We start from the raw sequence: 14,338 nt of genomic DNA on the forward strand, positions 1-14,338 counted from the left end.
GAACTCTCGCGAGACCGCCCCGCCCCGCGGTCGCCATGGTTCCCCGGAGCCGGCCGGGCGGCGTTGCCATGGTGACCGCGCTGGGCTGGCTCCCGCCGCCCGCAGCATCCTCCGCTCCCGGCCCGCGCTGCGGCGTCACGGAAAGGTGTTGTGTGACGCCACGGAAAGGCGGTGTGACGTCACGGAGCGGCGCTGTGGCGTCACGGAAGGGCTCTGTGATGTCACGGAAAGGCTCGTGCCTCGGCGCTCCACGTCAGACTGTTGCTGCAGCGGCCGCAGCCGTGCCCCCCCCCCCCCCCCCGCCCCCAAAGCCCGACATGTCCCCAAAGGTCCCCGGCGTCCTGTCCCCCCCCCCGCCCCCCGCCCGGGGAAAGGGCCCAGGCGTCCGGGCCCCCCCCACCTCCCGGGGCCTCGGGAGGACCCAGCCGCCCTGCCCCCCCCCCGGGTGCGGGGCGAGGACCCAGGCGCCCGGGCTCGTCCTGTCACATGGCCCGGGGAGGTGTCGCCGCTGCCACTGCCGGGGGGGCCCGACCCGCTGCCCCGCGGCCCCGGCAGCAGCAGGTGGGTGGGGGGCACCGGGGGCAGCCCGGGGCGGGGGGCGGGTCCGGGTCCGGGTCCCGTCTGGGGAGGTCGGTGCACCGGGAACTGGCGGGGCTGGAGGAGCAATGGGAGGTGGCACCGGGGACCGGGGGGGGGGGGGACAGCAGCGGTCTGGGATCCCCCTGGGATCGGGGTCCCCTGGGATCAGGGTCCCCCTGGGGCTGGGATCCCCCTGGAATCGGGGATCCCCTGGGACCAGGGTCCCCCAGGATCGGGGTCCCTCGGGATCCCCCTGGGATCGGGGTCCCCTGGGATTGGGATCCCCTGGAGTCAGGGTCCCCCTGGGGCTGGGATCTCCCAGGATCGGGGTCCCCCAGGACTGGGGTCCCCCCAGGATCAGGGTCCCCCAGGATTCGGGTCCCCCTGGGGCTGGGATCCCCTGGGATCAGGGTCCCCTGGGATTGGGATCCCCCCAGGATCAGGGCCCCCCGGGGCTGGGGTCCCCCAGGATCGGGTGCCCCAGAGTCGGGTGCCCCGGGCGGGGCGGGGTCCCGGCGGGCTGCTTTGCCCCCGTCCCCCGGGCGGGTGGGGGTCCCGGGGCTGCGGGGGGGGGCAGCCCCCGGCCCCGCGGCCGCAGCGTGGGCAGCGCCGGGCCCAAAGGCGCTTAGGGCGGCTCGGGGTCGCGCGGGGCCGCCGGCTCTAATCCCGCGCCCTGCCTGGGGGAGGGCCGGACGCCTGGGCCCTCCGCCTGCACCCCACGGCGGCCCCCGCTCCCGCGCCAGGTCCTGCCCGCCGGCCCCACGGCAGCGCCCCGGGGAGGGTGAGCACCGAGATGGTGAGTGATGGAGTGGAGTGGCCGGGGGGGGGGCCCGAGGGATGTGGGGCTGGGAGCCGTGGGGCCGTGGCACTAGGGGCCGTGGGGATGAAGGACTGGGGACTATGGGGCTGGGGGCCGTGGGGCCGGCGGTTGTGGGAACCGGCACCATGGGGCTGTGGTACTGTGGGGGCCATGGGACCGTGGGACGTGGGGCCATGGGGCAATGGGGCCGTGGGAGCTGGGACCGGGGGCCGTGGGGCCGCGGCCCCCAGCGCCGCCCTCAGCCCCATGCCGCGCGGCGCGAGGAAGCCGCAACCTTGCTGCTTCCTGCTGCAGCAGCCACCACGTTTCCTGCTGGTCCCGGTGCCCCATGGCTCTCCCTGCCCCCCACAGCTCCCCACAGCTCCCCACGGCCCCCCACAGCTCCCCACGGCCCCCCACAGCTCCCCACGGCTCCCCACGGCACCCCGACATCGGGGGCGGCACGTCGGAGCTGTGGGGAGGGGCTTCCCACAGCCCCCACTGCCATGGGCAGGGCTGCCGTGGGGCGCTGCCTGGCTGTGGGGCACAGGGTGGCCGTGGGGCACAGGGTGGCTGTGGGGCACAGGGTGGCCATGGGGCACAACCCAGCCGTGGGGCACAGACTGGCCATGGGGCAGAGCACGGCTATGGGGCACAGGACACGTGATGTGGGATGCAGGACATGGGATGTGGGATGCAGGACATGGGATGCGGGATGCGGGATGCAGGACATAGGACGCGGGATGCAGGACATGGGATGCAGGATGCGGGATGCAGGACATAGGACGCGGGATGCAGGATGCAGGACATGGGATGCAGGATGTGGGATGCGGGATGCGGGATGCAGGACGTGGAATGCAGGACGTGGGATGCGGGATGCAGGACGTGGGATGCAGGACGTGGGATGCGGGATGCAGGATGTGGGATGCAGGACGCGGGATGCGGGATGCAGGACGTGGGATGCAGGATGCAGGACGTGGGATGCAGGATACGGGATGCAGGATGCAGGATATGGGATGTGGGATGCAGGACGTGGGATGCAGGACGTGGGATGCAGGACGTGGGATGCGGGATGCAGGATACGGGATGCAGGATACGGGATGCAGGATGCAGGACGTAGGATGCAGGATGCAGGATATGGGATGCGGGACGTGGGATGCGGGATGCAGGATACGGGATGCAGGATACGGGATGCAGGATGCAGGACGTAGGATGCAGGATGCAGGATATGGGATGCGGGATGCAGGATGTGGGATGCAGGACGTGGGATGCGGGATGCAGGACGTGGGATGCGGGATGCAGGACACGGGCTGCAGGCCGTGGGGCGCCGGCCGTGGGGCACCAGGCACGGGGCCCACGGCGGGCGCTGTGTGCGGCAGGCGGCGGCGGCGGGGCCGGGCGGCGGGGCGCGCTGAGCGGGGCGGCATGCTGGCGGGGCGCTGGCGGCTGGAGGGCCGGCGGTGGCGGCGCGCCGAGCCCGTGGCGGGGCTCCGCGCCCTCTACGCCTACGAGTACCGCGCCGAGGACGGGCGGCGCGTGGCCATGGCGGCCGGCGAGCGCTTCGTGCTGCTGCGCAAGGCCACCGAGGACTGGTGGCAGGTGCGGCGGGCCGGGGAGCCCCGCTGGGCTCGGCCCTTCTTCGTCCCCGCCACCTACGTGGCCGAGACCGGCCCCGACCCCGGGGACGGCGGCGGATGCGGCGCGCCGCCCCAGAGCCAGCCCGCCGGTGACGGTGAGTGGGGACGGCCGGGGGGCTGGGGGCGCGGGGACACGGGGCGGGGGGCAAGGGGGGACACGGGGCTGGGGGACGTGGCACCGGGACCATGGGGCTGGGGGCAATGGGGGACACGGGGCTGGGGGACATGGCACCGGGACCATGGGGCTGGGGACATGGGGACACGGGGCTGGGGGTTGTGGCACTGGGACCATGGGGCTGGGGACATGGGGACACGGGGCTGGGGGTTGTGGCACTGGGGTAGACTGGGACCATGGGGCTGGGGACACTGCTGACACAGTGGGGCTGGGGGACATGGCACTGGGACCACAGGGCTGGGGACATGGGGGACCTGGTGCTGGGGACACTGGGGACACAGTGGGGCTGGGGGACGTGGCACTGGGGGAGACTGGGACCATGGGGCTGGGGACACTGCTGACACAGTGGGGCTGGGGGACATGGCACTGGGACCACAGGGCTGGGGACATGAGGGACATGGGACTGGGGGACGTGGCACTGGGACCATGGGGCTGGGGACATGGGGGACATGGGGCTGGGAGACGTGGCACTGGGAGAGACTGGGCCCATGGGGCTGGGGACATGGGGACACAGTGGGGCTGGGGGACGTGGCACTGGGGGAGACTGGGCCCAAGGGGCTGGGGGCAATGGGGGGCACGAGGTCGGGGATGGGGGGGCTGGCGGGGCTGGGGGACATGGGGGACATGGATGGGGGGGTCCCGGGGCAGGGGGCACTGGGAGACACAGGGTTGGGGGGCCCCAGGTCTGGACCCATGGGGGGGGGACACAGTGGGGGGGGCCCTGCAGCCACCCCGCAGCCCCCGCCGGCACCCAGAGCATCGCTTGGTGCTGGGGGGCCGCGACGGGGGCTGCTCCCCTCCCCGCCCCAGGCCTGCCGCCCCGCTACCGCTCGCTGGAGGACCTGTGCGGGCCCCCCCCGGCCCCCCCCGCGGAGCCCCCCGGGCGCCCCGTGGGCCGCAGCATCAGCACCAGCCTCCTGGCGGGGGGGACCCCCCCCGGGCCCCCCCGGCCCCTGCCGCGCTGCCAGTCCCAGCAGGAGCTGCTGGCCGGGGGGGCCGGGGTGAGTGGCGGCTCCCAGGGTGCCCCCCCGACTGCCCCCCCCAGCTCTGCACCCCTCTGAGCCTCCTGCACCCCCCCCGCACCCCCCCGCACCCCCCTGCATCCTCCAACCTTGCACCCCAACCCCCTCCCTGCCCCCCCCTTCAGCTTCGCACCCCTGCACCCCCTCCCTGCACCCTCGTGCCCCCCCGCACCCCCCGGCTGTGCAGCCCCCCCCGGCCCCCCCGGCCCCGCCCCGCCACTGCCGCTTCCTCGTGGCCGTGGGGTGGCGGAGGAAGTGCGGGGGGGGCCGGGGGGGGCCGCGGGGTGCCGGGGCTGCGCGGCCGCGGGCGGCAGGTGGGAGCGGGCAGCGGCACCGGCACCGGCACCGGGCGGGGGGGGGGGCGCGGGGGGGGCCGGGGCGCTGCAAACGGCTCCGGGGGGCGATTGCAAAACCCTGCTCCGGGGCTGGGCGCGGGGGGGGGGGCCGGCGGGGCGGGGGGGGGCAGGGGGCACTGCATGGGGCAGGGGCCGGGGGGTGAACTGCTATGGGGCAGGGGCGGGGGGGGCACTGCGTGGGGCACTGCTATGGGGCAGGGCCGGGGGGGCACTGCGTGGGGCAGGGGGCACTGCGTGGGGCTGGGGGGGGCACTGCATAGGGCACTGCTATGAGGCAGGGGCGGGGGGGGGCACTGCTATGGGGCAGGGGCCGGGGGGGGCACTGCGTGGGGCAGGGGCCGGGGGGGCACTGCTATGGGGCAGGGGCGGGGGGGGGCACTGCGTGGGGCAGGGGCCGGGGGGGCACTGCTATGGGGCAGGGGCGGGGGGGGCACTGCTATGGGGCAGGGGCCGGGGGGGGGGCACTGCCCCGGCCAGCACCCCCGTGCCCCCCCAGCGAGGCTCCGCGCCCGCAGGTGCCCCCCCCCGGAGCGCCCATGGGGACCCCCCCGGCGTCCAGCGACGCGGCGGCGCTGCAGCGGGCGGGGGGCGGCCGCGACCCCCCCGCGCCGGCCGGGCCCCCCCTGCAGCTGCTGGGCGCCTGGGAGCGGCACCGCGACCCCGCCAGCGGCCGCTGCTTCTTCTACAACCCCGCGGCCGGCACCGCCTCCTGGAAGCCCCCCCGGCGGCACCGCCAGGCGGTGGGAGCCCCCCCGGAGCCCCCTCTGCCCCCCCCCGGAGCCCCCAATCCCCCCCCATCCCCCTCTGCCCCCCCCACATCCTCCTCTGCCCCCCCCCGGGCCCCCCAATGCCCCCCCGCGGCCCCCTCTGCGCCCCCCCCCGGGGCCCCCAATGCCCCCCCCGGGCCCCCCAATGCCCCCCGTCCCCCTCTGCCCCCCCCACATCCTCCTCTGCCCCCCCCGGACCCCCCAATGCCCCCGTGCCCCCCCGTGGACTCCCAATCCCCCTCCATCCCCCTCTGCCCCCCCCGGGTCCCCCCTGTGTCCCCCCATCCCCCTCTGCCCCCCCATGTCCCCCAATGCCCCCCGTCCCCCTGTGTCCCCCCCACATCCTCCTCTGCTCCCCCCGGGCCCCCCAATGCCCCCCCGCGGCCCCCTCTGCCCCCCCCCGGGGCCCCCAATGCCCCCCGTCCCCCTCTGCCCCCCCCACATCCTCCTCTGCCCCCCCCGGAGCCCCCAATGCCCCCCCGGGGCCCCCTCTGCCCCCCCCGGGGCCCCCAATGCCCCCTCCCGGGCCCCCCAATGCCCCCGTGCCCCCCCCGTGGACTCCCAATCCCCCTCCATTCCCCTCTGCCCCCCCCGGGTCCCCCCTGTGTCCCCCCATCCCCCTCTGCCCCCCGTGACCCCCCAATACCCTCCATCCCCCTCTGTCCCCCCCCATGTGCCCCCCCGGCCCTGGCTGGCAATTAGTCCCAGCGCTAATAGCTGGGAGGGGGGGTTCCCCGGGGGGGGGGTCGTCCCTGGGGGGGTCCCGGCTGTGCCCCAGGGCTGAGCCGGGTCCCCCGTGTCCCCCGCAGGGCCTGCCCCCCCCCGGCGACCCCCCCAGGGACGCGGGGCACTGGGGCTCCGGGGACGCCGGGGACCCCACGGTGAGCCGGGGGGGGGCACCAGGGAGGGGGCGGGGGGGATTTGGGCTGTGCCCCCCTGACCGTGTCCCCCGCAGGGCACCCAGAGCTGCGGCCCCCCCGGCCCGGAGGAGGGGGGGTCGAGCCCCCCGCAGCGCCCGCCGGCCCCCGCCGAGCCGCCCCCCCGGGCCCCCGACCTGCCCACGGTGAGCGGGGGGCCGGGGGGGGCTGGGGGGGCCGGGGGGGCGGCGCTGACCCTGTCCCCCCCCAGGAGGTGCAGAAAGCCGGGCAGCTCAACAGGACCAAGATCGCCGAGGGGGGCCGGAAGCTCAGGTGGGGGCCGGGGGGCTGCGCCGGGCTGGGGGCCCCCCCGGGGCTGGGGCTGCGCCGGGTGGGGGGGTCCCCGGGAGCAGGGGGTCCCCGGGGGGCGGGGGGCCGTGCTGGGGCATGGGGGGGTCCCCAAGGGGCAGGGGATGGGTGGGGGGTCCCGCCCGGGGGGGGGGTCCCAGCTGGGGGGTTCCTGGCTGCGGCAGGGAGGGTCTCCAAGGGCGGGGGGGTCCCCAGTGGGGCAGGGGGCTGGGGGGTCCCAATCAGGGCAGGGGGGCTGTGCCGGGGCGGGGGGGGTCCCCAAGGGCCAGGGGGGTCCCCAGTGGGGCAGGGGGCTGGGGGGGGGTCTCGAGCGGGGCAGGGGGCTGTGCTGGGGCAGGGGGGGTCCCCAGTGGGATGGGGGGGGCTGTACCAGCCTGGGGGGGGTCTCATTTGGGATGGGGGGGTCTGTGCCAGCCAGGGGGTCTGCCCTGGGCCGGGGGGGTCTGTTGCAGCCGGGGGGGGGCCTGGGGGGGTCCTTGCAAGGCTGGGGGGGTCCATTGCAGCCAGGGGGGGCTGCGGGGGGTCCGTGCAAGGCCACGGGGGGTCCATCGCAGCTGGGGGGGTCCGTGCAAGGCTGGGGGGGTCCATTGCAGCTGGGAGGGGCTGGGGAGGTCCGTGCAAGGCTGGGGGGGTCCATTGCAGCCAGAGGGAGCTGGGGGGGGTCCATGCAAGGCCAGGGGGGTCCGTGCCCGCCGGGGGGGGCCGGGGGGGCCGCGCCAGCCCTGCCCGCGGCTCTTCGCAGCTGAGGGGCCACGGACAAGTGACGTCCCCGCTGCACGAAGGCGCTTTCGGCGGTGCCGGGCGGGGGGCGGGGGGGGGTCTGGGGGGCTGCCAGCACCCGGGCTGCACCCGGGGCCCCCGCGGGGCTCTGCCGGGCCGGGGGGGGGGCGGGGGGGGGCAGGGTGCCCCTCACCGCCTGCCCCCAGGAAGAGCTGGGGGGTCTCCTGGGTGGTGCTGGCCGGGAACAGCCTCGTCTTCTACAAGGAGCCCACGGGGCCGGCGCCCGCCGCCTGGGTGAGTGGGGGGCTATGGGGGGGCCGGGGTCGGGGGGGGGGCACCCCCTGACGCCCTGTGTCGTGTCCCCCCCCCCCAGTGCCCGGCCAGCGGCCGCCCCGAGAGCAGCGTGGACCTGCGGGGGGCCGTGCTGGACTGGGCCCCCGACCTCTCCAGCAGGAAGAACGTCATCCGCGTGAGTGGGGGGACGCCCGGGGCCGGGGGGCACGGGGACCCCTAGGACACCCAGCCCAGGGGACACGGGGATCCCCGTGACACTGAGCCCAGGGGACATGGGGACACCGGGTTCGGGGGGCACGGGGACCCCTAGGACACCCAGCCCAGGGGACACGGGGACCCCCAGGACACCCAGGCCAGGGGACATGGGGACCCCCAGCCCAGGGGACACGGGGATCCCCCCAGGACACCCAGCCCAGGGGACACAGGGACCACCAGACCCCCAGCCCAGGGGACACGGGGACCCCCAGGACACCCAGCCCAGGGGACATGGGGACCCCCAGCCCAGGGGGACACGGGAACCCCCCTGACACTGAGTCCAGGGGGATGTGGGGACCCCCAGGACCCCCAGCCTGGGGGGCACAGAGACCCCCAGCCCAGGGGACATGGGGACCCCAGGACCCCCAGCCCGGGGGACACGGGGATGCCACACTGGCACTCGCCCAGGCCAGGAGGGGACACGGGCCCCCACTGGGCCCGCAGGAGCCCCCGCGGTGGTGGTTTGGGGGGGGGGGGCGTCCTGCCTGCCCCCCCCCACGCCGCTGCCCCCCAGCTCCGCACGGTGCCGGGCAACGAGTTCCTGCTGCAGTCGGAGCAGGCGGCCACGGTCGCCGAGTGGGCACGGGCCATCCGCGCCGTCATCCGCCGCCTGGTGAGTGCCCCGGGGGGGGGGGGGCTCCCCCCGTGCCCCCCCCGGCCCTGCCGCTGCAGCCCGGCCCTTGTCCCCCCCCCAGGAGCGGGAGAACCCGCTGGAGGCGCCGGGGGCCGGGCTGCACCGCGCCGGGGACCCCCCCGAGCTCAGCGATGAGGAGGAGGCGCCGTGGGCCCCCCCGGGGGCCAGGAGCCCGGGTAGGGCCGGGATGCGGGGGGGGGGATGTGGGGGGCCGGGGGGGTGTGACCACCCCCCGCTGTGCCCTGTCCCCCCCCCCCAGGCCCCCCCGAGGCGGCGGAGAAGAAGCGGGTGCGGAGCAAGCTGCGACGCTTCATCGCCAAGCGGCCGCCGCTGCAGAGCCTGCAGGAGAAGGGGCTCATCCGAGGTGCGGCCCCCCCCCGGCCCCCCCCCGGGCCCCCCCGGCCCCCGCCACCCCCCCCCGGGCCCCCCGGAGACGGGGAGCGAGGAGCCACCCTGGGGCACCCGGCGGCGGGTGCCAGTGCCACCCCCCCCCCCGGTCCTGCTGCCCCCCCACCAGTGCCAGTGCAGCCCCCCAGGTCCCTCTGTGCCCCCCCCTGCCAGTGCCACCCCCCCGTCCTGGTGTGCCCCCCATCCCAGTGCCCCCCCCGATGCCAGTGCAGCCCCCCCCGGTCCCTGTGTGTCCCCCCGGCATGGTGCACCCCCCCCATCCTAGTGCCCCCCCCCAGTCCCGGTGCCCCCCCTGGTCCCAGTGCCGGTGCAGCCCCCCCAGGTCCTGGTGTGACCCCCCCCCTCAGCCCTGTTGCCCCCCCCAGTCCCAGTGCAGCCCCCCAGTTCCTGATGCCCCCCTGGTTCTGATGACCCCTCCGGGTCCTAGTGTGCCCCCCCCCAGGTCCCGGTGCCCCCCCCCAGTCCTGGTGCCCCCCAGGTCCTCGTGCTCCCCCGCCCGGTCCCCAATGCAGCCCCCCAGTCCTGGTGCCCCCCCTGCTCCCAGTGCCCCCCCCGGTGCCGGTGCCCCCCCCCGGTGCCGGTGCCCCCCCCCCGGTGCCAGTGCCCCCCCCAGACCAGGTGTTCGGGTGCTGCCTGGCCGCCCTGTGCCAGCGCGAGAGCAGCCCGGTGCCGCGCTTCGTGCGCCTCTGCGTGCAGGCCGTGGAGGAGCGAGGTACGGCACGACCCCCCCCCGGGCACGACCCCCCCCCGGGGTGTCCCGTCCCCCCCCCCCCGCGCCCTGATCACCCCCCCGTCCCGCCCAGGCCTCGACGTCGACGGCATCTACCGGGTCAACGGGAACCTGGCGGTGATCCAGAAGCTGCGCTTCGCCGTGGACCGGGGTGAGGGGCTCAGCCGGGGGGGGGACACGGCGGGTGCCCCCCCCTCCCCGTGCTGACCCCCCCCAACCCCCCCCCCAGAGCGAGCGGTGACCTCGGACGGGCGCTACGTCTTCCCGGAGCAGCCGGGCCAAGGTGAGCCGGGGTGGGGGGGGTGTCGGGGGGGGCCGGGGGGGGCCAGGCCGGGCCGCCCCCCCCCCAGCCGGGCCGTGCCCCCCCCAGAGGAGCGGCTGAGCCTGGCGGACCCCGAGTGGAGCGACGTGCACGTGGTGACGGGCGCCCTGAAGCTCTTCCTGCGCGAGCTGCCCGAGCCCCTGGTGCCCTACGAGCTCTTTGAGCCCTTCGTGGAGGCCGTGGGTAAGAGCCCCCCCGGGGCCGGGGGGGGGGACAAGGACCCCCCCCCGGAGGTGACCCCCCCGGTGCCTCTGCAGAGCTGCCGGACGCCCCGGAGCGGGTGCAGCGGGTGGCGGAGCTGGTGCAGAGGCTGCCGCCCCCCAACCACGCCACCCTGCGCTACCTGCTGGCCCATCTGCGCCGGTAAGGGGGGGCCGGGGGGGGCACGGGGGGGCTACGGGGCCGGGGGGGGGTTGGGGGGGTGCACAGCCCCGGGGCAGCCCCCCCGGCTGCAATGGCACTGGCGGAGGGGGGCACTTGGGGAGGGGGGTGCATGGGGGGTCTGTGCCCCCCCCCCAAAAAAATAAATCGGTGCCCCCCCCGCAGGGTGATGGAGCGGGCGGACGCCAACCGCATGACGCGCCACAACATCGGCATCGTCTTCGGGCCGACGCTGCTGCGGCCGCGCCGGGAGCCCGGCAGCCTGGCAGCCGCCGCCGGGAGCCAGAGCCGGGCCGTGGAGCTGCTGCTGGCCCACTTCGAGCGCCTCTTCCCCCCCGCCGCCCCCTGACCCCCCCCGCTGTACCCCCCCCCCCCCCCACTGCGCAGTAAAGCGGCACCTTCCCGGCATCGCCTGCGCCCCTTCGGCTCCGCGGCGCCCCGAGCTGCGGCCTCCCCTGCCCCGGCCGAGCCGCGGGGGGCCCCGGCGTCCGGGCGCCCCCGACCCCCCCCCAGCCGTGCCCCGGGCCCCGTCCAGCTCCACAGCTCCCGCGGGTCGTTACTGCAATTTATTCCAGCCGGTCGTTACATGCCACGGACCCCCCCCCCGGGAGGGGCTGCCGCAGGCGGCACGGTGGCACCCGGCAGGGCCGGGGAATCGCCCCGGGGGGGCTCCGGGGATGCTCAGGGCAGCCCGGGGGGGTCGCTGCGGGGGGGCTCCGGGGATGCCGGCGGCAGCAGCCCCGGGATGCCCAGGAGGACGTGGGGCTGCACCAGGAGCCAGCGGTGCAGCGCGGCGGCGCCCGGGGGGTCGCTCCGGGGGGCTCCGGGGCCCCCTCGGTGCAGCCCGGTGGCATCCGGCAGGTCGCGGAGCTGCTCCGGGGCCCCTGGGCGCAGCGCGGCGGTGCCCGTCGGGTCGCTCCGGGGGGCTCCGGGGCCCCCTCGGTGCAGCCCGGTGGCATCCGGCAGGTCGCGGAGCTGCTCCGGGGCCCCTGGGCGCAGCGCGGCGGTGCCCGTCGGGTCGCTCCGGGGGGCTCCGGGGCCCCCTCGGTGCAGCCCAGCGGCGCCCGTCGGCTCGCGGGGCGCCCGGCAGCGGCGGTGCACGTGCTGCGAGTAGGAGCCCGAGTGGGAGAAGCGCTTGCCGCAGCGGGCGCAGCAGAAGGGCTTCTCGCCCGTGTGCAGCCGCCGGTGCTCGACCAGGTGGTGCTTGTGCTTGAAGGCCTTGGCGCAGAGCGGGCAGCGGTGCGGCCGCCGGCCTGGGCACGGCAGTGAGGGCGGGCGCCCCGGCCCCGGCCCCGGCCCCCCCGGCGCCCCCCCCCGCGCCCCCCCGGCCCGCGTACCCGTGTGCTCGTAGCGGTGCCGCAGCAGCGAGCTGCCCTTGCGGAAGCCCTTGGGGCAGAGCTCGCAGAGGAAGCGCCCGTCCGTGCCCCGCCGCGGCCCCCGCCGGCCCCCGCCGAGCCCCGGGGACGCCGGGGCCCCCGCCTGCGGGATGGGGCCGTCAGCTGGCGCCAGGGCTGGGGGGGGCTGGTGTGGCACCCCCCCAGCCCGCCCGGTGCCCCTCTGGCTCCCCAGGGCCCCCCAGCACCCAGTCCTGCCTCCCAGTGCTCCCACAGCCTCCCAGTGCCCCCCCAGCATGCAGCCCTGCTGCCCAGTGCTCCCACAGCCTCCCAGTGCCCCTCCAGCCCTCCCAGTGTCCCCCCAGCCCCCAGCCCCACCACCCAGTGCTCCCACAGCCTCCCAGCGCCCCCCCAGCCCTCCCAGCGCCCCCCCAGCCCTCCCAGTGCCCCCCCAGCACCCAGCCCCACTGCCCAGTGCTCCCACAGCCTCCCAGTGCCCCCCCAGCACCCAACCCCACTGCCCAGTGCTCCCACAGCCTCCCAATACCCTCCCAGCTCCCCTCCCAGTGCCCCCCAGCTCCCCAGTGCCCCCCAGCACCCAGCCCCACTGCCCAATGCCCCCCCAGTCTTCCCAGTGCCCCCCCAGCACCCAGCCCCACTGCCCAGTGCCCCCCCAGTCTTCCCAGTGCCCCCCCAGCCCCCAGCCCCACTGCCCAGTGCTCCCACAGCCTCCCAGCGCCCTCCCAGCTCCCCACCCAGTGCCCCCCCAGCACCCAGTCCTCACTCCCAGTGCCCCCCCCAGCCTTCCCAGGACCCCCCCAGCACCCAGCCCCACCACCCAGTGCTCCCACAGCCTTCCCAGTTCCCCCCCAGCACCCAGCCCTGCTGCCCAGTGCCCCCCCCGCCTCCCAGTGCCCCCCAGCTCCCTCCTCACCAGCTGCACCAGCTGCTCCCAGTTCCCGGGCGGCAGCACCCACCGGCGCCGCTCCCAGCACAGGGCGGGCAGGAGGCGCAGGGCGGCCGGGGGGGCGCCGGGCGGGAGCGGGCCCAGCGCGCCGGGGGGGGCCCGGGGGGGCTCCCGCCCTGCCTTGGGCAGGGACAGGTCCAGCGGCTGGTCGGGGTCCGGCGGGGTCCCGCCGGGGGGGCCCGGTTCAGCGCGGGGGCCGGGACCCGCACCGAGCCCCCCCGCAGAGGCTCCGGGGGGGGGACGGGCGCTGCCGGGGGGGGCAGCGGCGGCGAAGCGCTCCCGGCAGCCGGCGCAGCCACGCGGCCTCTCGCCTGGGGAGAGCGGCTCAGCGGGGCGCCGGGGGTGCAGGGGGCCCCCCGGACCCCCCCGCCACCTGGGGCGGGTCGGGGCCCCCCGGGGCACGTGCGGGACCCTCTCCCCCCCGGGGACACGCGTGCCCGCGCCCGGTGCAGGCGCGTGCCCGCTGCTCCCGGGGCGAGTGCGGTCCCCGCACGTGCCGTGCGCCCTTGCACACGCGTGTGCGCCCACGCAGCCCCTCCGCCCGCGCTGACCCCCGCCGCGACGCGGGGTCCCCCCCCACCCCGCAGCGGCCGGGACGCCGGGCAGGGCCCCCCCGGGGACCCGCGGCCACACTCACCCCGCGCCGCGGCACCGCGGCACCGGCACGGCGGCCCCCAGCCCTCGGCGGGGCTGCGCCGCGGCTGCGCCTGCTTCCTGCGCTGGCCCCGGGGCCCCTCGGCCATGGGGGCCGCAGGAGCCCGCGGGGGGGGGGGGGGGGAGCCCCGCTGCCGAGCCGGGGGGGCGAGAGCCGAGCGCCCGGGGCGCCGCGGGAGCTGGATGCAGCGACCGGCCCCGCTCGCACCCGGCTCCTGGGCGTTTAACACCCCCCGCGCCTGCAGCAGCCCGCGGTGACCCCCACCCCGGGGAGGAGCCCCGCCGGACCCCCCCGGGCAGGGCAGGAGGTGCGGGTGGAGCGCAGCACCCATATCCGGCCCTCGCCTGCCCCGGCCTCCCCGGCTCTAGGTGAGAAAACGCCCGAGGCCGGCAGCCCCCGCCTGCCCCGGGGCCCCCACCCTGCTCGGGGCAAGGTGGCAACCCCGCGGGGAGGGCGAGCGCCCCAGCCGCCCCCCAGGGCCCGGCCTGGCCCCCCCCGAGCACCCAAGGGTGCCTGACCCCACACCCCGGCAGCTAAAGCTGCCACCTTCACCCTGGCTCTTTCGGGCAAGAGCTGCTGCGCTCAGAGGTGACAGAACTGCTCATCCCCGGAGCCACCGCTGCCACCAGCTCCCCTCTTCTCGCTTTCTGCAACGCTGCACCGGCCCTGTTTAAACTGCACCAAACGAGGAAAAAAAACACCCATGAGCCCGAGGACAGAGCCATCGCCTACACCAGCACGTCACCCACCACGCACCAGGAGCTCCCCAAGAACAACCCTTTATCAGCCTCTGCACGGGGGTTGCAGGACTCCAAGCCGCACCGGGGAAGTTGGTGTGTTCCGAGTGGGAAGCCAGGGCCTCCCAGCACCCAGGGCTCCGTTAAACCCCTTTCCCGGGCCGCTATGAACAGCGCTAGCGCTTCACCAGGAGCGCCCAGGGCTCCCCGGGCCTCGCCGCCCAGGACAGGCCCTAGGAGAGATCTTCTCCACCCCTCCTAGCCCAGAGGAGCTCAGGCCTCATCCCTGGCCTCAGCCTCTTCTCCCCACGGTACGGCCATGCTTTGAACAAGGCAGGGC

General features: G+C 77.3%; 1 protein-coding gene across 1 annotated transcript; it reads left to right on the forward strand.

Annotated features, from left to right (window-relative positions):
* The first annotated feature begins 2,317 nt into the window (after positions 1–2,317).
* Positions 2,318–10,654, forward strand: ARHGAP9 (Rho GTPase activating protein 9). The gene is made up of 16 exons (XM_064498423.1): positions 2,318–3,110; positions 4,001–4,191; positions 5,084–5,308; positions 6,291–6,398; positions 6,464–6,525; positions 7,488–7,575; positions 7,655–7,750; positions 8,345–8,443; positions 8,526–8,640; positions 8,724–8,828; positions 9,486–9,584; positions 9,676–9,753; positions 9,832–9,885; positions 9,973–10,107; positions 10,182–10,287; positions 10,471–10,654. Exons 1-16 carry the CDS (start codon positions 2,318–2,320, stop codon positions 10,652–10,654), a joined length of 2,538 nt encoding a protein of 845 aa, XP_064354493.1.
* The last annotated feature ends 3,684 nt before the right edge of the window (positions 10,655–14,338 follow it).

This window comes from Dromaius novaehollandiae, chromosome 28 (assembly GCF_036370855.1).
Source record: "Dromaius novaehollandiae isolate bDroNov1 chromosome 28, bDroNov1.hap1, whole genome shotgun sequence".
NCBI lineage: Eukaryota > Metazoa > Chordata > Aves > Casuariiformes > Dromaiidae > Dromaius > Dromaius novaehollandiae.